Source organism: Lepus europaeus, chromosome 13, assembly GCF_033115175.1.
Source record: "Lepus europaeus isolate LE1 chromosome 13, mLepTim1.pri, whole genome shotgun sequence".
In the NCBI taxonomy this organism is placed as follows: Eukaryota; Metazoa; Chordata; class Mammalia; order Lagomorpha; family Leporidae; genus Lepus; species Lepus europaeus.
In genome coordinates this window covers 84,107,054-84,132,533 of record NC_084839.1, presented here as the reverse complement: position 1 = coordinate 84,132,533, position 25,480 = coordinate 84,107,054, and the positions used below count along the sequence as shown (strand labels likewise).

Here is a 25,480-nt window from a genome sequence, read left to right as displayed (position 1 = left end):
TGTGAACAAGAAACAAATATTCTTCATATAGTTTAACAACAGAAAAGTCAGTAACACCAAGTTTAGAATGATATAGCTCAATATATTATTCAATTTTATTTACAACAGTAAGAAACTAGAAATAAATTAAATGTCCAACAGGAAATTGATTTTGAAATATCAAAGAACCATAATTTATTTTACGCTACAAAACGGAATTGTGAACAACCATTAAAATACACTGTGAAGGTATTTAATGACACGAAGAGATCCAACTCTCTTTTATACTATTCCAATGTCTTCCTAGCAGTTCTCTCTCCTCAGAGTTACACTACCACCCATCCTCACTCAGCCGAGCCTCCCTTCCTGTTTTATTGAGAAAAGCCAGTCAAGAGACTTATGTCATTTACTACCACATTTACCCACCCACCAGCATCTCTGCCACCCGCATTCCATTGGCTGCGGCACCCCGGTGAAGACCAACCCCTCATTGTACAGTGGCTTCTGTCCCTCTGCACCGCCATTAAAGAAACTGCATAGCATCACAATGGCACAAGAGGGCGCTTTAACTGCGCAAACTCGGAAAGTACTCCAAATCACCAGTCTTGAAAAGTTCTGAGACAGGCATCGGCACTCTTCATCTATACAAAGCTGCATAAGAAAACAGAGAACAAAAACTTGCTTGTGAACATTACCGTTTTAGCTGCCCCACTCCCCTGCCCCCTCCAAAAAAACACTGCAGCAGAAGAAAACCGTAACACAAAAAACCAAAATGAATTAAATACCCCTCTTTGGGAAAATGGAAAACATCCTGAACTGAAATTCAAAAACCAAGGCTACAAATGAACAAAAAAAGTAAGTAATGAAACAGAGTTGAGTGACCTCAGAGATGATACAAGAAAAAAATCATACCAAAATTATTACAAGAAAAAACAGATTTGAATGGAAATGTAATAAAAGGTACTAGACAAAGGCAGAACAACAACAAAGAGAATAAAAACAAGATGAGGAAAATATATATCTGGTATTACTATTTGTGGTTTCAGGCATCTACTGAGGGGCTTAGAAGATATTCCCCATGGATAAGAAGAAGCTAGTATATGTCAGATTAATAGAGGGAAAAATTACACAATCATTTCAATAGATAAAGAAAATCCATTTAATGAAATCTAATACCCATCCATGAGAGAGACCTTCAATAAACTAGAAAAAGGAGGAAACTCTCCCAAACTAATAAAGAACATTCATGGCTGGGGCTAGCACTGTGGCGTAGTAGGGCTAAGCCTTCGCCTGCACCACAGTGCCAGCATCCCATATGGGTGTCGGTTTGAGTCCTGACTGCTCCACTTCTGCTATGACCTGGGAAAGCAGCAGAAGATGCCCCAAGTCCTTGGTCTCCTGGACTCACGTGGGAGACCCGGAAGAAGTTCCTGGCTTTGGATGGGCCCAGCTCTGACTGTTGCAGCCATTTGGGGAGTGGACCAGTGGATGGAAGATTTCTCTCTCTATCCCCCTCTGTCTGTAATTCTGCCTCTCAAGTAAATAAGTAAATCTTTAAAAAAAAAAAAAAAAAAAAAAAAAAAAGGAAAAAGAAAAAGAAATAAAACAAAAACATTCACAGGAACCGAAAGCTAACATCATATGTGATGGTCAAAGACTAAACGCTCCTGCCTAGACCCAGGACAAAGGTGATGTTTTCTATTTGTGTTCACTTCTACTTAACCTCATATCAGTGGTTCTAGCCATTGAAATCTGCTAAGAAAAAGAAATAAAAGACATCAAGATTAGAATGGAAGGCCGGCGCCGCAGCTCAATAGGCTAATCCTCTGCCTGCAGCGCCGGCACACCAGGTTCTAGTCCCAGTTGAGGCACCGGATTCTGTCCCGGTTGCCCCTCTTCCAGGCCAGCTCTCTGCTGTGGCCTTGGGAGTGCAGTGGAGGATGGCCCAAGTCCTTGGGCCCTGCACCCGCATGGGAGACCAGGAGAAGCTCCTGGCTTCGGATCAGCGCAGTACACTGGCCGCAGCACTCCGGCCGCAGAGGCCATTGGGGGGTGAACCAACGAAAAAGGAAGACCTTTCTCTCTGTCTCTCTCACTGTCTACTCTGCCTGTCAAAAAACATTTTTAAAAATTAGAATGGAAGATAATTTCTACATATGAGCCTACAGGTAGAATACACAGACATACACACATAAAAAAAAACTTTATTAGCATTAAATGAGTTTAGCAAAGTCTCAGGAAAGAAGACAGATATATAAAAATGAATTCAATTTCCATACACTATCAACGAAAAATCCAAAACTAAAGGACCTGAATACAGTCTCAGGCCCAAGTTTTGGCTTGGCCCAGCCGTGGCTGTTGTGGGCATTTGAGGAGTGAACCAAGAAATATAAAATATCTCTCTATCTTTCCTTCTATTGTTTGCCTTTCAAATAAGTAAATAAATAAAACTTAAAAAAAAAAGAAAAAAAAAAAAAGCAGTGCTGAGACAACAGGATATCCACATGCAAAAAGCAGCCAAAAAACAATTTAACCCGCTATGTCACAGCATCAGCTCCCCTCCTTTTAAATTACACCATTGCGTGTGATGTTAGCTATTGGTTTCCTGTGAATTTTTTTTTAAAGATTTATTTACTTGAGAGGCAGAGTTATAGACAGTGAGAGGGAGAGAAAGAGAGAGATCTTCCATCTGCTGGTCCACTCACCAAACGTCTGCAATGGCCTGAGCTGGGCCCATCCAAAGCCAGGAGCTTCTTCCGGGTCTCCCACGTAGGTGCAGGGGCCCAAGCACTTGAGCCATCTTCCACTGCTTTCCCAGGCCATAAAAGAGAGCTGGATCAGAAGTGGAGCAGGGGGCTGGTGCTGTAGCGTAGCGGGTAAAGTCACTGCCTGCAGTACTGGCATCCCATATGGGCGCTGGTTCGCGTCCCAGTCACTCCACTTCTGATCCAGCTCTCTGCTGTGGCCTGGGAATGCAGTAGAAGATGGCCCAAGTCTTTGGGCCCCCTGCACCCACGTGGGAGACTGGAAGAAGTCCCTGGCTCCTGGCTTCAAATAGGCTCAGCTCCGGCCATTGCAGCCATATGGGGAATGAACCAGCAGATGGAAGACCTCTCTTTCTCTGTTTCTCTGTAACTCTACCTTTCAAATAAATAAATCTTGCACACAAACACATAAAACCAAACCAACCAAAAGATTGCCAAAATAAGGAATTCCATTCAGAGATGCCTCAAGGAAAGTAAAAAGATAGCCCAGAAAATGCTACACATTTTTCACAAAGGATTACAACAAAAATATATACAATCAATGTATAAAAGACCACCAGACCAATAGAAACACACACAAAAGCCATTAACAAGCATTTCACCAAAGATGAAACTCAAGGGTCATAAGCCAAGATGCTGTACATCATGAAAATAAAGGACAGGACACCATTTTTACACTCACTAAACTGGTTAAAAAAATTTGGAAGTACTGATAATATAAACTATTGGCAAGTGTGAAACAACAGTTCTACACAGTTTGTATTATGCACTATTATATAATACTCTTAAAAAATGATATTATCAGGGCCAGAGCTATGGCGCAGCGGGTTAAAGCCCTGGCCTGAAGCGCTGCCATCCCATATGGGCACCAGTTCTAGTCCTGGCTGCTCTTCTTCCGATCCAGCTCTCTGCTATGGCCTGGGAAAGGAGTAGAAGATGGCCCAAGTCCTTGGGCCCCTACACCCACATGGGAGACCCGGAAGAAGCTCTTGGCTCCTGGCTTTGGATCAGCGCATCTCTGACCGTTGCGGCCATCTGGGAAGTGAGCCAGCGGATGGAAGACTCTCTCTCTGCCTCTGCCTCTCTGTTAACTCTGCCTTTCAAATAAATAATAAAGATAAAAATCTAAAAAAAAGAGATAATATCTTAAATGGACAAAACAATTCTACTCCTTAGTATAAACCTTAGATAACTCATGCATGTTTATACTAGATGTCTATGAATATTTACAAAGCACATGTATTTAAAAAAATAAAACATAAGCTTATATTCATTAAAAGACTAACATATTCATAGAATGAATTGCTATATAGGAATAAAACTCAATGAGTGAAAGCTAATTCATCTACATGAATGAATCTTCGAGGTATGAGGTTGAATGAAAACACTGTTACCAATTAACAGAAATGATAAAATGCTAACATAAGCAAAACTATGCAGATTATTTAGTAAACTATACACATTTGGTAAATCTACAAAGAAATACAAGAGGAGAATAAAAATACTAACAGATAAGTAGACAGGGAAGCAGGCCAATGGAGAGCCACATATCTCTGTGTATGTGTCAAACACTTTATTTGAGAAAAAGCCCAAATGAGGCTGCCATGCCAATTCCAGAGATGTTTCAGAGAATAAAAGAAATGCAATATATTCCAATTTTACCTTTTCATGTCTATTTTATTTACATTATTTCTTTTCAGAATCCAAAACCTAATATGAAGAAAAATCACATAAACATTTTGTGAATAATTTACTATGCATTAAAATCTAATTCAGGTGCATCATCATATTCATACTTTTCAAACAATTCCTGTAACATTCATCCTAATAATCATCCAATAATATTTACTACAAGAGGAACTGAAAAACTAATTTTATGTTATTTTCCTATATATGTTGCATATAAAAATAACTAAATATTTGTTGTAACTTCTAATTCCACAGTAACCTTTCATATTTTGCCACCTAGAAATATCCAGAAATAAGCACCTTTAATTTCCTAATACTTGCATATGTTTATGGTGATCCAATCACAAGATGGTGTGACTGGTTTTAAAAGAAACTTTTCTTTTCATGCTGATTTCAATTTAATTTTGAGAGACTATTTTCAACTTATACATGGGAAATGAAAATAACTGTTTTTTCCATAATCTTTTCTCATAGATACAAAGAATATTTGAAGAAAATACTCTGAAACTACTACTTCATTATTTCTGATGTAACTTCCTTATTTACAACAGAATTCTCTTCTTCATATTTGCTTTACTTTCCTTTGTTTAGCCTAGCTACTAAAGTTGACAACTAACTGAAGGCTTTAAAAACACATTCCAATTTATACCAGCAATGAATGTAAATCTTTCTTTCAACGAAATGAAAAATATCCAAATAAAAAATAATTTTCCAATTGAATAAAGTTCTCAGATTATCAATCCTAAATTGACCCATCTATTAGCCCATGAGGCACTCTCCTTAAAGAGCATCTTTTCAAGATTCTGACCCTTCGTTCAAACATTCTTTATACAAGAAAACCAACAGATCATTAAAACTGCACTTACTTGAGCCAGCAGTTCTTGTGTCTCCTCAGTCAGTGGAGCATGTGAAAATTTGCAGTACTCCCCCTGGTAACATTTTGTTCCTGTATGGTAAAACTTACAAGGATATTCATGTAATCCAAATGTTAAGGAAGGGAACAATTTCAATCCAGCTGTAATAATGTGTTATTAATGACTTCATTTTTCCTACCTCAAGACCTTTCCTACTAGTAGAAACATCGAATTATCTGTTTAAAATATTAGATAATAAATTGGGTGAAAAATCTAATAAAAGCATGAAAAAATGTAATTTTAGAAAGATTACAGGGCCGGCGCTGTGGCGCAGTGGGTTAAAGCCCTGGCCTGAAGCGCTGGCATCCCATAAGGGCACCAGTTCTTGTCTCGGCTGCTCCTCTTCCAATTCAGCTGTCTGTTATGGCCTGGGATAGCAGTAGAAGATGGCCCAAGTCCTTGGGCCCTGCACCCACATGGGAGACCCAGAAGCAGCTCCTGGCTCCTGGCTTCGGATTGGTGCATCTCCAGCCGTTGAGGCCATCTGGGGAGTGGACCATAGGATGGAAGACCTCTCTCTCTGCCTCTATTCTCTCTGTGTAACTCTCTGACTTTTGAATAAATACATAAAATATATTTTTTAAAAATCTAGGAAAAAACATCTTCAAGTTAGAATTTGAGATTTCTGTATTGAATGACTTAACAAAATCAACTTTTTGAGATGACCAAAGGTGTTATTATCCTAAAATGTTTATGCAACATGTTTTTGCAACATGTCTATATCCTGCACTGAAGAGCTAAGGTTATTCTTCAACTTAAGAGACAGTTACCCTTCCTGCAGCACAGAAAAGAAGTACCTTTTTATATGCAAGCCCTGCCTTTTTTTTTTTTTTTTTTAACCAAATAGCTTATATGAGGATAGATTCAGTTAGTAAAAGTCACAGTAGAAATTCTGACATCTGGCCGGCGCCGTGGCTCCGCCTAGCGGTGCCGGCACACCAGGTTCTAGTCCCGGTCGGGGTGCCGGATTCTGTCCTGGTTGCCCCTCTTCCAGGCCAGCTCTCTGCTATGGCCCGGGAGTGCAGTGGAGGATGGCCCAAGTGCTTGGGCCCTGCACCCCATGGGAGACCAGGAGAAGCACCTGGCTCCTGCCTTCGGATCAGCGTGGTGCGCCGGCTGTGCCGGCTGTGCCGGCCGCACCGGCCATTGGAGGGTGAACCAACAGCAAAGGAAGACCTTTCTCTCTGTCTCTCTCTCACTGTCCACTCTGCCTGTCAAAAAATAAAAAATAAAAATAAAAAAAAAAAAAGTCTGACATCTTTCTGGGACTTGAAATGGTTCCATGAATCCACTATACCACCCAGGTTTAGCAGAAAGCATCTTTATTTGAGAGACTTTTCTTTTTTCTTATGTCAAATATTAGTAATAATAATAATTATCCACATGTAATCTAAACACTGAGACTCAGTTGGTCTTGGACAGCATAATCCTGCTGAAGCTACAATGTTGATTTCATCAAGTGTTTTGCATACTTAAAAAATATCCCTGTAATTAAATAGAAGTTTAAAAATAAATAAATAAAAATAAATCCCTATAAATATCTTCAAAGAACCAAATCGCTCTTGTGATAAAGGATATTATGCAAATACAGACAGTTTTCACCTCTGGTACAATATCCTTGTACATAGAATTTACACATTTTCTTCTTCTTCTCTATTTCAGCATCATGGTCAAATTTACATTGGTCGCCCTGGGCCAAAAGAAAGAACACGGAAGAGTCATTATTTCTAACAGAGAAGTCATTAACATGCAATTCCTACCAAACCTTAAATAAGCAAATGATTCCAGAAAGAAACAGTCTTAGAAATAATACAGCTTAGTTCTCACTGAGTTATAACCAAATCACAAAAATCTGCTTACAATTTTAAGTCTTAAACATTTTTAATACAAAGCATTTTTAAAATCTTTTTTAAAACATAAAAGTACTTGCGGCGCCGGCACACCGGGTTCTAGTCCCGGTTGGGGCGCCGGATTCTGTCCCAGTTGCCCCTCTTCCAGGCCAGCTCTCTGCTGTGGCCAGGGAGTGCAGTGCAGGATGGCCCAAGTCCTTGGGCCCTGCCCCCATGGGAGACCAGGAGAAGCACCTGGCTCCTGGCTTCGGATCAGCGTGGTGCGCTGGCCACAGCGCGCAGGCCGCGGCGGCCATTGGAGGGTGAACCAACGGCAAAAAAAAGGAAGACCTTTCTCTCTGTCTCTCTCTCTCACTGTCCACTCTGCCTGCCAAAAAAAAAAAAAAAAAAAAAAAAAAAAACATAAAAGTATATTTTACTGAAATTTACTAATTAAATTTCTTCTATAAACTATAGGTATGATTTAAGAGTCTCAAATGGAAACAATGGTTTGTTTGAGTACATTTCTGCTACACCTTTATATTTTAGTGTATTTTTGCTTACAAATTTTTATACCTTAATACATTTCCTTTCGAGAAAATATTTACAGATCTGTTTTCCTTTGCGTTCCACAGTATGTTGGTTGATGAATCCTTGACTCATTATCACATGCTGCTGCTTCTCTTTAGGTTTACCATCCTTCAAAAACAAAAACAAAGACGCAAATGTGAGAACTACAAAATTACATATTTTATTCTGTTGCACAAAAATTATTTTAAACCACCTTTAAAACATTTAAAAGTGACTCTTCTAAATTGGCTTTCATGTGCAATATTTAGACTTCTGCATATCTGTTTAAAAATGAATGTTTTGAGACCAGTGCTGTGGTATAGTGATTAAGCTCCTGCTTGGGGTGCCAGCATCCCACATGGGCGCCAGTTCCAGCCTTGGCTGCTCCTCTTCCGATCCAGCTCTCGGTATGGCCTGGGAAAGCAGCAGAAGATGGGCCCCTTGCACCCACATGGGAGATCCAGATGAAGCTCTTGCTCCTGGCTAGGCCACTCCTGGCCATTCCGGCCATTTGGGGAGTGAATCAACAAATGGAAAAATCTTTCTCTAACTCTTTCAAAAAAAACAGAGAATGTTTTGCCAATTTCAACAGCATTCCATCAATCATTAAATAATTAAATATCAGCATGCAATTTGAATGTTTTATATTTTGCCCTTATTTTATTAACAAATGAAAAACTTTTAAAATGAAAGTGATATTTGTGATAAAAAGCAAAATCAAAAAACAAATATCTTTAGAATAATGGAGACAAGGCTAGAAATCATAGGGTGGACCAAAAACAGTGAAAGCTGTGTTTTTTTTTTTTAAGATTTATTTATTCATTTGAAAGGCAGAGTTACAAAGAGAAAGGAAAGAGAGAGAGAGCTCTTCTATCTGTTGGCTCCCCTACCCCCTCAGGATGGCTGTGAACACCAGTGCTGGGCCAGGAGCCGAAGCCAGGAGCCAGGAGCCAGGAGCTTCATCAGTGTCTCTCACACGGGTGTAGGGGTCCAAGGACCTGAGCCATCCTTCACTGCTTTCCCAGGCGTGTTATCAGAGAGCTGGATAAGAAGTGCAGCTTAATCCGCTGCACCATAGCACCAGCCTGAAGTCTGTAGTTTTAATGAGATGCTCAGTAGGAGTGAGCTAAGTATACCAACTAATTCAAAGTAAATCTAACTAGATATACATCCTGAAAGGTTATGATAAAGGTATGGAAATAAAGGAGATTTCTTATATAGAAGGGGAATTTTATAATACATTTTAGCTCTTAAGAAATAAACTACTGGGGCTGGTGCTGTGGTGCAGTGGGTTAACGCCCTGGCCTGAAGCACCAGCATCCCCCATATGGGCACCGGTTGGAGACCTGGCTGCTCCACTTCCGATCCAGCTCTCTGCTATGGCCTGGGAAGACAGTGGAGAACGGCCCAAGTCCTTGGGCCCCTGCACCCAAGTGGAAGATCTGGAAGAAGCTCCTGGTTCCTGGCTTTGGATAGGCACAGTTCTGGCCGTTTCGGCCGATTGGGGAGTGAACCATCAGATGGAAGACCTGTTTCTCTCTGCCTCTCCTCTCGCTGTGTAGCTCTTTCAAATAAATGAATAAATCTTAAAAAAAAAAAAAAAAGAAAGAAACTACTGTTAATATTAAGAAATAATATTAATACTGTTAATATTAAGAAATAAACTACTGTTAATAATAGTGGCACAGCTAACAGCTTCTGCATACCAAATTAATGAATATAGTCGGGAATACAGAATGTACAATTAAGAAGGGAGCTAACAGTCATTTGTATGACCTGTTTTGCAATGAAGACAAATTTCTACTTTGTATCATGCGAATTACACGTCAGTTTATTTTTTTGGAAGATTTCTTCCATCCGCTGGTTCACTCTCCAGATGGCCCGCAATGGCCAGAGCTGTGCCGATCCAGAGCCAGGAGCCAGGAGCTTCTTCTGGGTCTCCCATGTGGGTGTAGGGGGCCCACGGACTTGGGCCATCTTCTACTGCTATCCCAGGCCATAGCAGAGAGCTGGATCGGAAGAGGAGCAGCTTGGACTAGAACCGGTGCCCATATGGGATGCCGGCACTTCAGGCCAGGGTGTTAACCCACTGCATCACAGCGCCAGCCCCTGTGTCAGTTTAAATCTTTGGTTTTATCTGATTACATTTTTAAATTCTAACATATATGGTTAGAACGTGTTATTCATGTACGAGGACTGCCAGTTTTGGCTGAATCATCATGTGTGTCAATGTAAACCACAGAGAGGGAATGCTGACTGGGGATCCAGAGCTCCCAGTCCCAGCTGAGCCCAGTGTGACCAAGGGCAGCTAATGGGGCTTCAGCCTCCTCATGTGTAAAACATGGAGGCAGGGACAGACTGTATGTAACTGTGGTTTAAGCAGTCATACATGGTACTCTCTCCACTCCTGTCCATGTGACCAAGACTAATAAAAAGGCTTCCATCCAGTTTAAAAGCCCCCAAAAAACCAGGGTCCTCAGGAGTTACTTATCACCCTAGTCTGATCACATCTGGGGACCAAGGAAGAGAAACTTCTACAGTGCAGTGCAAAAGCAAATCCAGGGGGCTAATGGTGGGAGTATTCCATAAGGCCAATGTTCAGGAAGATTCAGTTTGAATTTCTAAAGGGAGTCAGGAATCAGTAGACAAGAGGGACTGACAACACTAAAAACTTTTTCTAAAACTCCGAGGTCTTTGAAATGTCCTCAAGGCTATCTTCCCTCTCCTTTGGTGGGGGGGGGGGGGGGGGGGGGGGCTGGTTTCAGTCATTGATAGTACAATACTCAAAAATCAAGGGGCCAGTATGCGTGAACCCAGGTACAATTCGGAAGGCTAATGAGAGAGACAGAGGAAACTTCAGGGGGCCTGTGTTGTGGTAAACAAGGGTAAAGCTGCACCTGCATTCCATGTGGGCACAGGTTCTAGTCCTCCCTACTCCAGTTTCAGATCCAGCTCACTGCTAATAGCTTAGGAAAAGCAGCAAAACATGGACCAGGTATTTGGGCCCCTGCATCCATGTGGAAGAACTGAAGCTTTTGGTTCCTGGCTTCAGTTTGGCCTAGCCCTGAAAGTTACAGCCTTCTGGGGAGTGAATCAGCAGATGGAAGATCCCTCTCTCAGATAAATAAATAAGCGTTGGGGGAAAAAAAATTAAAAAAAGAAAGAAGCTGCAACAGTAAGAACACAAAAAGCCCACCAATGATAAGAGGAGAAGTTCTTCACCAGGTAACCCTAACTTTGTGGGATGCTCCCAACTCATGATATCGTACTGCGTTTGTCACTGAGCTTTAAGATAAAAATCCCACAGCAAAGCATATGTTCTTGTACCTCTTCCTGTGAGCCCTTTTTCCTTGGTAAAGCATTGGATCCTTTGTTTCCAGTGCCAGGCCATTTTCGCTTCATTTTCTTCTGTTTACCATTCTTCTGACCAGCTTTAAAATTTTTATTTTTCTGTTTAGCAGCTAAAAATAAAAAAGTTAATTTTAAAATGACTTAGTAATATAGTATCAGTTTAAGAAATACATATTATAATAATCCAGGAAAAGTTCTCTGTATCTCTATGAATGAAAACTGGTATGATATTGAACTTTCCAGAAATTCTGGCATTAAAAGACTAAAAGAATTATGGTGGTAGGGATGGTGACACAGCAGGTTAAAACACTGCTTGGGATGCCCACACCTCACATAGGAGTCCTGGTTCAAATCTCCAGCTGTTCCACTTGTGATCTAGCTTCCAGCTAATGCATCCTGAGAGGCAGCAGATGATGGCTGTAGTGTGAGGGCCCCTGCCACCCACATGGGAGCACTCATGGAGTTCTGGCTTCTGGCTTTACCCTGACCCAACCCTGGCTATTGTGGCAATCTAGTGAGTAAATTGGCTGAAAGAAGATCTCTGTCACTTTTTCAAATACATAAATAAATCCTTCAAACAAATAAAAAGAAACAGAGGAAAAAGAATCGTAAATGAGAGCAGTAGAGGCAGGCCTTTAGCCTAGTGGTTAAGATGCCAACTAAGGCAGCTGCATCCCACTGGAGTGCCTGGATTTGATTCCAGGCTCTGGCTCCGTCTCCAGGAGCTAATGTAGCCTGTGGCAGGCAGTAACTGGGTTCCTATCACTCCTGTGAGAGACCTGGATTGAGTTCCCAGCTTCTTTCTTTTATTTATTTATTTTTTTGACAGGCCGAGTGGACATTGAGAGAGGAAGAGACAGAGAGAAAGGTCTTCCTTTTTCATTGGTTCACCCCCACAATGGCCTCTGCGGCCAGCACACCGCGCTGGTCCGAAGCCAGGAGCCAGGTGCTTCTCCTGGTCTCCCATGGGGTGCAGGGCCCAAGAACTTGGGCTATCCTCCACTGCACTCCCGGGCCACAGCAGAGAGCTGGCCTGGAAGAGGGGCAACCGGGACAGAATCTGGCGCCCCGACCGGGACTAGAGACTGGGACTAGAACCCAGGTGCCGGCACCGCAGGAGGAGGATTAGCCTATTGAGCTGCGGCACCAGCCCCAGCTTCTTTCCATTGCAGGCACTTTAGGAATATACTAGAGGACTGGAGGTTTGTCTAACTGTCTTGTATTCTCACTTCCTGAATCCCAGCCTTTCATATAAATAAATAAAAATTAAAAAAAGAAAAGAACTTTAAAAATGGGAGCAGTAAGACTTTTATTTATAACAGTCATTTGCCCTCATACTTATGGCTACATCTCCTTCTTATAATCTGAAAGAATAAACTTCTGAGTTAACAGACTAACATACAACCAGCTCCTCCTGCAAATGGTAAGCATTTCTGCATTAAGTAGCCAGGTCTCAGGCCACGCAAAGCCACATCTGGTGTAATGATCCACGAAAAACCAAGACCTTAGCATGAGATACAGTGCAGGAGAAAATGGACCACTGTGACTGCTTCTGGAAAGTTTAAACGGCAAAACAGTGTGGCCCTTACCTTGCTGGGTATCTTTTGCTTCCTCTTTCTTCCCTGATTCTTCAGGAAATGTTAAGGGCTTGGCGGCATTTGCCATCTCTTTAGCTTGTATGTACTGCTGAAGCTCCTTGGCAAAAGTATCCTCTGGTTCCTGACTGCAGATTTCACTGTCACTATATACATCATAGTCCTTACTTCTTGATTTTCTATGTAGTGAATTCTTTGGTGGTGACGTAGAATTTCCAAAGTGCCGAGCCTAGGTAAAAATTAAATTTCTAATTTAAAAAACCTAGCATGACTGAAAATAATCTGGTTATACAGAAGAAACAAGACTGGCTATGAACCAATCACTGTTAAAACTGTGGGGTGGGTACATAGGATTTGTATACTAATCTTCCCACGGATATATTTGAAAATTTCAGAATTAAAAATAAACAAAAATATGCAGCATGATATATCTACCCTTAAAGATGATTTGAGGGAAGAGTCTGAATTCGTACAGCTTGCATTTTACATAATTCAAAGTCCAAACTTTAATTACTTGATAAAACACCAAGTAAACATTAATGGCACCATTGAAAAATCACTGACACCTAAACTGCATCACAGCTACCAATGCCAACTCTTTCTCCTTAACTCCAGCAGTGGTGGCAGTAACAATGATAAGGAAGAAAGAATCGTCCTGTTCTGGGTTTTCAAATTGACTTTGCTTTCAGAACCAGTTTTCCAACTCTGCTGAAGGTGTCCCTAGGTGACAATGAAGAAGCCAAGCACCCAATGGAACAGAAACTCAATATAAGAAGAGATCCTGGAGGACTGAAAGCTAATCACAGCTGAGGACTTGAAGCAATTTCTACATAAAAATTACTTGGCTATAACTAATTAATTGGCTATAATATAATTGGTTATACATGTCTACATTTGGCGACACAAGTACATCAAGCTATACAAGCATGATACATTTTAATCAAAAGTTTTATTTTTTTAAAATGACCAAATCCCAAGAAGCCTCTATTCTGACAAAAGGAAGAAATGACATCCTTATTACAGTACCAATAATCCTGCTCCAAACCATGGACTGTGACCTGGTCTCTTATCTGCTTTCACATGGAAACTGATTAAGGCAGCAAACTCAAAACAAACAAAAAATAAGTGATTATAAAACAAACCAGGGCAGTCTAATTTAATGGCTTACATGATAGTTAACTTCAAAGGTAGAGTTGTACCACAAACGATTTTAAGCCTAGAAAATGTATTTTCTCCCTGCTTTAAGAATTCAAGCAAGCTAAGATACCTCTTTTTTTTTTTTTTTTTTTTTTTTGACAGGCAGAGTGGACAGTGAGAGAGAGACAGAGAGAAAGGTCTTCCTTTGCCGTTGGTTCACCCTCCAATGGCCGCCGCGGTAGCGCGCTGCGGCCGGCGCACCGCGCTGTTCCGATGGCAGGAGCCAGGTGCTTATCCTGGTCTCCCATGGGGTGCAGAGCCCAAACACTTGGGCCATCCTCCACTGCACTCCCTGGCCACAGCAGAGAGCTGGCCTGGAAGAGGGGCAACCGGGACAGGATCGGTGCCCCGACCGGGACTAGAACCCGGTGTGCCGGCGCCGCAAGGTGGAGGATTAGCCTGTTGAGCCACCGCGCCGGCCACCTCTTGATCTGACAATGACTTTGATGAATACCTCATTTTCATTACACCAGACAAGGAAACCAATTAACAATCTTCAGGCCGTCACCAAATTCCTTGCCATCAAGTCTCTAAAAGTACCTTTCCCCAACTAACACCACAGAACAAACCTGTAAATGTAACTTTTGGAGTAATCTACACAGATCAGAAAACTTCAGTCTGGCCACTTGTTTTTACAAGTTTCCTTGGAACCCAGTCACACCATTCATTTACAAGTTGTCTTAGCTGTGCTTAGTAGTGACAGAGACTAGCCCCATAAAATAAAAAAATTCACCACTCAGTACTTTATGAAAAGCTGGCCAGCCCCAGAGACAGACTGTTATGTTCACCTTTATTTTGATCTTTAATTTTATTTAGTGGGCACAGAGAGAAGCAAAGGATCATTCACTATGCAGCAGCTCCCACAAAGTTTAGCTTAATCAAACTGAAAGATGAGATTCTGTTCAATGTAACTGAATCGAAATATTATGACTCAACTGAGAGATTAAGTGTCCTCCACTTATATAAACTCCTAGGCGTACAGTACTGGAAAACACTCCTTTTACCACAAGAAGTAACACGTTTGGCTTGCACTGAATGAAGACACGAGATGATCTGGCAATATTAATAAAACCAGGACAATCATCAATCGTGTTGCTTTTTATACAGATGAATATTGCTAGAGATTCTTCCTGGAAGGCACTGAAATACATAAAATGCAGATGACTGAATACTTTTCTTCACTTAACTGGCTACAAATTTACTGCTTCAGTTTACTGTTCTTCATAAGACTCAGAAAGTATACAAACATGTATACCCCTCCTTCTGTAAAGGTGTCTAAAATCATATTTTTTTTCCAAGTAAAAAGTTTTCTTGCTTTTGATTCAGGCTGAGTAACTGCACTCGCATGCTCTCGACACCTCACAAGAATAAAAGTATAAACACATAACAGTGTGTGTGTGTGAGTACAAGGGAGTAGAGTGCGCTCAGCAGTAACTGGGGGAGTTCGAGGGATTTCTGACAAACAGAAAAGGAAGCCGTGCTCTGGAGATTTGGCTTAGGTTGTAGTGTGAGAAAGAGGGCTATACAAGAGGAATTAAAACTCTACACTGGTGCTGGTGCTGTGGTGTAGCGGGTTAAGCCACAGCCTGCAGCACCAGGATCCCATATGGGTGCCGGTTTGAGTCCCAACTGCTCTACTTCCAATCCAGCTCTCTGCTATGGCCTAGGAAAGCAATGGAAGGTGCCCCAAGTCCTTGGGCCCCTGCACCCATGTGGGAGACCCAGAGGAAGCTCCTGGCTCCAGGCTTTGGATCGGCCCTACTCTGGCTGTTGCAGCCATTCGGGCAGTCAATCAGCTGATGGAAGACTTCTATCTCTGCCTCTGCCTTTCCCTCTCTGTAACTCTGCCTTTCAAATAAATAAGTTTTTAGAAAATGAAATAAAACTCTATGCTAAAAACAGACAAAACATTATAACAAATTCTTTTTGTCTCACCCCCTCACCAGAATAGAATCAACAGGGACTTTCCCTGGGGAAAAAAGGGCTGGCATCCAAAGAAAATGAGTAAAATGTACAGTACAAGCTCAATTTCTCATGCGGGTACTAAGTCCTCCTCCACACCAAAGTGTGGGTTATTTTACTGTTGAGTTAGATGACAAAGCACATGGTCATTATTAGTAACACGGTAGTGCCAAAAGAACATAACATATGTGACATTATAGTAACATGCATTCATCACAATATTCCCAACATAAGAAAATCAGTCGGAAAAATTTAAAAATCTAAATGATTATCTCATCACAGCTTTCTTTCTTCACAGAAATAAAAAACGAAAATAAGGCTACAATGAAAGTCTTCCAGCGGCTTATTTGTGAGCCAATCACAGAAAGGCTGAGGGTGAGCTAATTCAATCAATTGAAGAAGCACATCCCCAGAGAAAACAGTTGTTACAAAGAAATGGTAAATGAGATGATAGCCATGCCAATAATTCTCATCTGATCATCAGACATTGTACACATGTATTGAAACATCTCAGTGTCCATAAACATGCAAAATTAATTGTATGTCAACTGAAAATTTCAAATATTTTTTAAAAAGAAAGTTGTTTAAGACAAGTGGACTCTTGGCAAGAACAGCTGATTGAAGACATGCAGAAACTGGGAGATACTTCCGTGGACAATTAGCAAATCATGCAAATAGGTCAAACGGTTTCCTTGCTCAGTATCACTGTGCTGTTATAAAAGGAGCATGCTCTCCAAACCCACTCTCACTCGCAGCAGATATATTTTTCCATGCTCAAATGACAACTCCTTTAATAGAAGTGCAAAACAAACTACCCCATCAAAACCTGTCTAACTGTGCAACTGAAGAGCTCCACCCACCTGCAAACACTCATATGCAATGTCATACCATGCTAACAACAAGACAAGACTCTAACAGCAGTCAGTAAAGGCCTCCTAGGTAATTAATCTGTTCCCTCTCTCAGTGTCTTTCTGTCTCTCAAATACATTTTTTTAAGATGTACTTATTTATTTGAAAGGCAGAGTCACTCACACACACACACACACACACAGAAAGAGAGAGAGAGAAAGAGGGGCAAAGACAGAGTAGATCAGAGAGAGAGAGAGAGGCAAAGACAGAGTAGATCTTCTTCTTGAGGATATTATGTAGATACTTATATAATGAAAGAGAAAAAAAATTCTACAACTTGGAACAAGATTTTCAAAAACGTATTTGAGGGGGAGCTGGCGTTGTGGCGGTGCAGCAGGTAAAGCTGCCGCCTGCCACACCAGTATCCCGTATGGGCTCCAGTTTGAGTTCCGGCTGCTCCACTTTCAATCAGCACTCTCTAACGGCCTGGGAAAGCGGCAGCAGGTGGCCCAAGTGCTTGGGGCCCCTGCCACCCACATAGAAGACTGGGAAGAAGCTTCTGGCTACTGACTTCAGACAGCCCAGCTCCGGCTGCTGTGGTCATTTGGGGAGATATAAAGACCAGATAATATTCTAAAGATGTCAAGTCCTCCAAAAAGATCTATAGGTTCAAGGCATTTCCACTGAAAACCTCCCCAGGCCTTTCTGTGGAACTTGACAAACTGATTCTCAAATTTATAAGACAACGCAAAGGGCTAAGGACAGCCAAGATACTAAAAACAAAAGCAAGATGAGAGGATTTGTTCAGCAATATTCAAACTCATTATAAAGCTACAGTAATACAGTGAGGTCTTGGGGCAGGGATAGACCAGCCAGTAGAAGGGAACAGAGCCCAACCTGGGACAAAAGACAGTCCTCTGCCCTCTGATGAATGGTGCTGAAATACTTAGATATTATAACAAAACAAGTAAAAACAAAATTAGTGACAACTACCTCACAGTACATATAAAAACCAACTGGGGGGGATTATATTTGCCTTCAATGTTACAGGCAAACAATGAAGCTTTTAGAAGACAATGTAAGAAAACCTTTCATTACCTTAAGATATCTAAACAAACACAAAAAGCAAAGGAAAGATTAATAAATCTGACTACGTTAAAAGTATGAATTTAATTGAAAAGTGCCACTGAGTAGAAAGAAATATCTACTTATTTTTTTTTTGACAGGCAGAGAGAGAGAGACAGAGAGAAAGGTCTTCCTTTTTTCGTTGGTTCACCCCCCTAAGTTATTTGCAACACATAATATATAACAATACAGATTTTAGAACCACTCATATACAGAATAAAGAACTAAAAGAAAGAAAAAAAAAATAAGGCGGGGGGGGGGGGCGGCATTGTGGCACAAGTTATATTAACGGTCACCAGCTGGAGTCACTTCTAATTCTGCTCCAGGCTAGTGGCCTGGGAAAGCAGTGTAGGATGGCCCAAGTGTTTGGACCCTGCACCCATGTGTGAGACCAGGAAGAAGCTCCTGGCTCCTGGCCTCAGCCTGGCCCAGACCCAGCAGTTGCAGCCATCTGGGAACGAACCAGAGGACGGAAGATCTCTGTCTCCCCCTCTAACTCTTTCAAATAAATAAATAAATCTTAAAAACAAAAACAAAAACAGGCAATCCAATAGGGGATAAAAAAGGACAGAGAGATCTCAACAAGCACAAAAAAGGGAAACTTAATGGGCAAACTTATCAAAAAATGCACAAGATAAAGTATGTGACAGCCCTGCTCCAAACCACCCTGGTCAGGAGGCAGCCCAAATGTCTAAGTACAACAATGCTGCTCTGAGAAGGAACAAATGTGTACACCCCACAGTATTTATGAAGCCTAAAAAAAAAAAAGGTAAAAGAAGCCAAACGAAAAAGAACACATGTAAACCTATTCTATTGTATAAGGTGCAAAAACAGGCAAGGAAAACCTTAGGGATAACTACATAAGCAGTAAAAATGTAAAGAGCAAGAAAGTGAATTTATACAATTAGGGCTGTGGTTTTCTCTAACAGGAAAAGGGTGGATGACTGATAAAGGAGGCAACAATGTTCTCCCCTTCTTGATTTGCCCAGTGTTTTACCTGGATGTTCTTTTAAAAAAAAATTTTTTTTATTTATTGAAAGAGTTACAGAAAGAGGTAGAGAGAGAGAGAGAGAGAGAGAGAGAAGGGTCTTCTGTCTGCTGGTTCTGATCTAAGGCCCGGAGCCAAGAGCTTCTTTCTCTAGGAACTTCTGGGTCTCCCATGTGGGTGCAGGGGCCCAAGGACTTCGGCCATCTTCTGCTGTTTTCCCAGGTACATTAACAGGGAGCTGGATCAGAAGTGGAGCAGCCAGGACTGGAACCAGTGCCCATATGGGATGCTGGCACTGCAGCCTGGGGCTTTAACCCGCTGCACCACAGCATCAGCTCCAGATGTTCTCTGCTACGTGAGCTGAGCAAACTAACAGCCGGCTTTAAGCTATATACCACTAAGGTTGGTGAAGTTAGCAAATCAAAACACTTCACAATTTTAATTAAGGAAAGAAGTTTTTGAAATAGTTTACAATCTAATCCAGAAATAGGAAAAATAAAAAACCCTGTTATGATGTCAGCACATAATCCAGCTACTGTGGGAGGGGGAAATAGGGAAAATGAAGATAAAATCAATATTAAAAACAGTACATGTACAATGACAAAGTTACTGAATGATGAATATTTTTTAAAAAGTGTAACCAAGTTTCCTTGATGTAAGTAACTGGGTCTCAAATGCTGACTGATGCAGCCAGGAGACCTCAATGATTTTTCATTTCCATGCCTATCTCTTTTTCCAATATGTCAACTTAATCTTACTTTTTTTGGGACTTGCTCACTCTCCAGTTTTACTTCCCATTTTATTTTCTCCTCTTGTGTTTCTTCAACGTCTGAATCATCTATTTCATCATCGGTTCTGTAGCAAAAATATCAAATAACATAAAAAGGGTTTTTTCAACATGAAAAGCATTCACACCACAGCATCACAATTTGCTCCTTTAGCTAATCTTCAAACTTGTCCTCACAGAGATTCCGAATTCAAATTCTCCTCCAAATAGTCCAGATAAATAACGTATAAAATTACAGTGAGCAATAACTGTCAATGTTGTGGACCACTTTTACAACTGAAATTTTAGATTATGCTGCCTTCATGTTCAGGAATTGACAGGTATATAAAACATTCATTTATCCATCATCCCATTTAGTCATGAATACTGACTATCTACCATATACCAGCCTCTGGGTCTTATATTCTGGGACACAACAATGAAAAAGATATTCCTTATCTGGAACTGCTGCTGAGAGCTTACTAGCTACTTGGAAAAGAAAAAAGAAAGCAATTTCAATTTTAATAGATGCATATAAGAAAAACACTTAACCTAGACTTGAGAGCCAGAGGTCTTCTGAACCTAAAAGATATGTAAAACAGAAGGGTATTTCAGGCAAAATAAAAGCTGCCTTCTGAGGCTAGCGGAGAGACAAATATCCTCAAGTGTGGACCATGCACAGGCATTGCCTGAGACAATTAACTTGACAACATTCCAGTGAAACTAAAAATGAACCCAAGGATGATGAAGATGAGAAATTTAAGAAACTGGTGAACAAAGACAATAAAATTTGAGTAAGTCCGAACAATGGTTGATGCTAAAGGTACAGAGGCTGAAGAAAATATCGTCTCCGTAAGCTCTAACTACTGAACACAAGATTGCTAAAAGCTTTGAACTACAAGTCACACGCCAGGCAAAGGCAAGGACTGTGCAGTGTGATCATTCTCAAGAGATGAGAGCCCGGCCAGCACAAGAATGTGAACAGTGGCTTCCTGCTGCTTTCAATGGTACAGGAACTCAGCCGTTTGTATTGATCTCAGAACCCCTGGGCTACATCCATCAGATGAGGCAGCAAGTTGTGTGCTTCTTCAGAAGCCACAACTACAAGGGCCAAAACCCAAACGCTTATGAACCTTTATTGCGCTGATTTCCAGTAAGGAATTGTCCCACACAGAACAGAAGGCAAGCTCTCCTCCTGCCGAGCAGCAGCCAACACTTGCTCAGCGCTTCTCCTGCGCCAGCTGCTGCTCCACGCACTTCACACTTATCACACCAACCCCCTGCATACTAGTGGTTAAGAGCCCATTTTACAGATGGGCAACTCAATTACAGAAAGGTCCTGCGACTTGTCACATAGCTAGTAAATGGAGGAGCTGGGAAACCAAGCAGGCTTCCAAGTGTGCGCCCCCCAAACCACACCCTATTATTCTGCACTGTCTGTGCCACGATTCTCAGTCCTTGTACCACCTGACCTGTGAGCAGGAGGGAACACAGCTGACTGTCCCCTCCTCCATAAAACACATTTTTCCAGGAGCTTCAGGGATCCTCAGCACTCCTGGTCTTGTCTTTCCTCACGAACTGCTATTCTGTCTCCTGTGTTGGTTCTTCATTTTTACAGCCCTTAAAACCTCAATCCTTACATTTCCCTCCATCGTGTAGACAATCATTCCTGGTGATCTATTTTAGGGCCAACTTCCTATTCAACGCTGCCCCCTGGATATTTACTGCACATAATCTTTTTTTTTTTTTTTTTTTTTTTTTTTTTTGACAGGCAGAGTGGACAGTGAGAGAGAGACAGAGAGAAAGGTCTTCCTTTTTGCCTTTGGTTCACCCTCCAATGGCCGCCGCGGTAGCGCGCTGCGGCCGGCGCACCGCGCCAATCCGATGGCAGGAGCCAGGTGCTTCTCCTGGTCTCCCATGCAGGTGCAGGGCCCAAGCACTTGGGCCATCCTCCACTGCACTCCCTGGCCACAGCAGAGAGCTGGCCTGGAAGAGGGGCAACCGGGACAGGATCGGTGCCCTGACCGGGACTAGAACCCGGTGTGCCGGCGCCGCAAGGTGGAGGATTAGCCTAGTGAGCCGCGGCGCCGGCCTGCACATAATCTTTTAAAAAGTCCTTTAAATCTGTTTGAAAGGCAGCATGACAGACAGACAGGGAGAGAAATTTTCCACTTGCTGATTCACTCTCCAAATGGCTACAATTGCCAGGACTGGTCCAGGCTGAGGCCAGGAGCCCCAGAACTCCGTCTCACGTGGGTGGCAGGGGTGCAAGCACTCAGGCCATCATCTGTTGCTTTCCCAAGCACATTAGCAGGGAGCTGTATTGGCAACAGAGAAGCCAAGACTAGAACCCACATTCTGATACGGGATGCTGGCACTGCAGGTAGCAGCTTAGCTCACTGTGTCACGCCAGCCCCTAGACATCATCTTAATATGTCTGACACTGAACCCTTGATTTCTTCTCTGCAACTTAATCACACTGTCTGAACAGGCAACTCTGTCCTTCTGAGCTGACCAAAACCTTGAAGTTGATCTTGACTCCTCTCTCGCATCTCCTATCCAACCTGAGGAACTTCAGTTTGCTTTATCATTGAAATACACTCACATTTGACCACTTCTTGCCACGAGTAAATGATTTATGCTGCTCTCGCTTCCCCTACATTCAATTCTCAATCTATTTAGAATAACCCTGCTAAAATATCAGATAACGTTACTCTGCTGAAAACCCTCCAAAGGCCTCTTATCTCACTGAGTCCCTCCATGATCTGTCTTCCCCGGTAAAACAGGAAAATGGGCAAATGATTTGAATGAATAGTCCACCTTACTTCCATGATGAATTCTGGCAGAATTCCAAGTGTCCTTTATGTACTTCAGGTTTTTTTTCTTTTTAAAGATTTATTTGAAAGGCAGAGTTACAGAGAGGCAGAGAGAGAGAGCGAGCGAGCAGAGGTCTTCCATCTGCTGATTCATTCTAATGGCTGCAATGGCTGGAGCTGGGCCGATTTGAAGCCATGAGCTTCTTCAGGGTCTCCCACGTGGGTGCAGGGGCCCAAGCACTTGGGCCATCCTCTACTGCTTTGAGGCCATAGCAGAGAGCTGGAGTGGGTGGAGCAGCTGGGACTCAAACTGGCGCCCATAGGGGATGCCGACACTGCAGGCGGTGGCCTTACCCACTGTGACAGCAGTGGCCCTTCAGTTAAGTTTTTGTGAATGACTCCTGTCCAATAGTCAAACTGCTAATGGAATTTTATGTTACTATTATCTCATGATGATTCACCTTGTTGAACTCTCAACTATCTTAATAGTTTATCAAGCGGCTTCTTCCGTTTTTCTGAGATGTTCCTATAATATGCCAGCAATTGGCGTCTCTGCCTTTCCAATATTTACATCTCATTTTACTTCAGACTACCTGAGCAATTTAACCCTAGCAATGCCACTCAAACTGCGCCTCTACTTTCTCATCTGTAAAATAAGGGTGACATCATTTCTCTTCAAGGTTGTTGTGAGCCCTACATGATAAGCTTCATTTTAAAAGTATGTAGCAAAGCTTTTGTAGTAACCACAAAGCGTTATAGTAGGCTCTTAGCCTGAAGGCAGCAGTTTCCAGTAAGGCGTTTGAGCTAGAGAGAAGCGAATGATGCTGAGAGGTAAAATCTGAGGCCAGCATTGTGGCTTGGGCACCAGTTGGAATACTGGCAGCTCCATTTCCAATCCAGTGCCCTGCTAATGTGCCTGGGAAAGTAGCAGCAGATGGCCCAAGTGGTTAGGCTCCTGCACCCTCGTGGGAGACCCAGATGAAGCTCGCTGCTTCTGCCATTTGGGGAGTGAACCAACGGATGATCTCTCATTATATATATAACTCTGCCTTTCAAATAAGATGAATCTTTAAAAAAAGGGGGGGGGGGGCTGGCACCATGGCATAGGTTAAGCCTCTACCTGCTCTGCCTGCGTTCCTTAATGGTGCCAGTTTGAGTCTCCACTGCTCCACTTCCAACCCAGCTCCCAGCTAAAGTACTTGGGAAAGCAGCAGAAGATGGCTGAAGTCCTTCGGCCCCTGCACCCAAGTGGGAGACCCGGAAAAAGCTCCAGGCTCCTGGTTTCCACCTGACCCAGCCCTGGCCACACCCCTGCACCCATGTGGGACATCTGGAAGAAAGCGGCTCCTGGCTCCTGTTCAGTTGTGGCCATCTGGGGAGTGAACCAGCAGATGAAAGATTATCACCCCCTCCTTCTCTCTGTATTTCTGCCTTTAAAAAAAAAAAAAAAAACAGAATCAGAGATACATCTGGGACACCATAAATAAAGGAATAAAACGATGTGTGTCAAGGTTTTGGCTTAGGGAAACTGGGGAACACAGAAGGCAGATTTAGGAAGAGAAGGTGTTTTTTAGCATTTCAAACTTAAAAAGAAAAGCCAATGAATATTTGGGTATAGATAAGCTACACTACAGGGGCGTCCAGGAAGGAAATCAAATCAGTGCCGTCTGGCCAGCGACTTTAGGTGCTTTTCAGCCTGAAGGTGGGACTGAATCCAAATGGTGTTCATTATGGTCTCCCTAGAGACCTCCGATGCCTACCGGTGAAGACCGGCAGTGTTCGCTACTTCACCGTTTAACGAACTCGTGGTTCGGCCCTCTCTACAAGGAGCGAGCCGAGCACGTGCCAGCCTCAAGGACAAACGAGCCCCGTCCCGCGGAGGCCTCTGTGCGCCACGAGGACCCTCAGGGGGGCTCCCCTGCGGCCTAGAGGGCCAGGCGAAGCGGGGGAGCCTCCCGGGGACCCCGCCCACGCCGGACTCGGCGCCGGGCCCCGCACGCGGCCGCCGCCCCGCCCCTGCCCGCACGACCGCCTCTCGACGTCAGTCCCCGCGCCCCGCGCCCGCGGCGGAGCGGCGTGGGTGAGGGCCCAGGGTGCCCTCCAGGGCACGAGCGGCCGGAGCCCTGCCGCGGACCTCCAGTCACACAATGAAAAAGTGGGGCATCACCTTGCATCAGAATCCGAGGCCTGTTTTTTGCCGAGGGCCGGGTTGGGGGGCTTTGAGAAGAGATTCTCAAAATCCATCACCCAGCCGCGGGCTTCCCTCTCGCCGTACCTACGAAACAAACCACAAACGCGTGCGGACACCCAGCCGCCGCGCCAAGCTGCAGGCTCCGCCCAGCGCAGGCGCGGCTCGGCCCCGCGCATGCGCCGCACCGCCCTCCGCGACCGCGCAGGCTCGCTTCCGCCCCGCCTCTGCGCAGGCGCCGATGGTGGTGCTTTCCGTGTGTGTTTGTTTGTTTGTTTGTTTGTTTTTTATCATGTCAGTTAACGGAATTTTGTAACTTAACTCCTTAGGCTTCTCTTTTCTTTCACGTTGGCGACAACTCCCCAGTAGAGATCATAGTGTTTCTAAGTAAGGGTTGCAAATAGCGCACTTTTATTTAAGCCATTTCCGGGGCTGGCTGTGGCGCAGGGGGTTAAGCTCCCCCTGCAGCAGGAATGGCCGTTTGAGTCCTGGCTGCTCCACTTCAGATCCTGCTAATGCGCCTGGGAAGGCAGAAGATGGCCCAGGTGCTTGGGCCCCTACATTCACTTGGGTGACCTGGAAGAAGCTCCGGGCTCCTGGCTTCGCCTGGCGCAGCCCTGGCTGTTGTGGCCATTTGGGGAGTGAACCAGCAGATGGAAGATCTCTCTCTCTCTCTCTCTCTCTCTCTCTGCTTCTTTTTCTTTAACTCTGCCTTTCAAATAAATAAATCTTTTTTGAAAAAGAAATAATTGCTTCAAGCTTCAGCTGTAGCTTGGTCGTATGTGTACTATTGCCCTCTACATTTTTAAATGTAGATAGAAGCAGGAGTGAATAAACAAGTTAGGTAACTTTTAGAGTCTGCAGCCCACTGAGACTAGAGAGAATTGTATGAAGTCT

The 25,480-nt window shown here is 43.0% G+C and overlaps 1 protein-coding gene across 1 annotated transcript; it reads right to left on the bottom strand.

The window, feature by feature from the left end:
- Positions 1-24,730, bottom strand: ZC3H8 (zinc finger CCCH-type containing 8). The gene is made up of 9 exons (XM_062209843.1): positions 24,563-24,730; positions 19,572-19,668; positions 12,687-12,921; positions 11,074-11,207; positions 7,753-7,875; positions 6,926-7,037; positions 5,300-5,409; positions 4,407-4,454; positions 1-630 (listed from the first exon to the last, which is right to left on the bottom strand). Exons 1-8 carry the CDS (start codon positions 24,637-24,639, stop codon positions 4,431-4,433), a joined length of 912 nt encoding a protein of 303 aa, XP_062065827.1. The 5' UTR covers positions 24,640-24,730; the 3' UTR covers positions 1-630; positions 4,407-4,430.
- Positions 24,731-25,480: the final 750 nt, after the last annotated feature.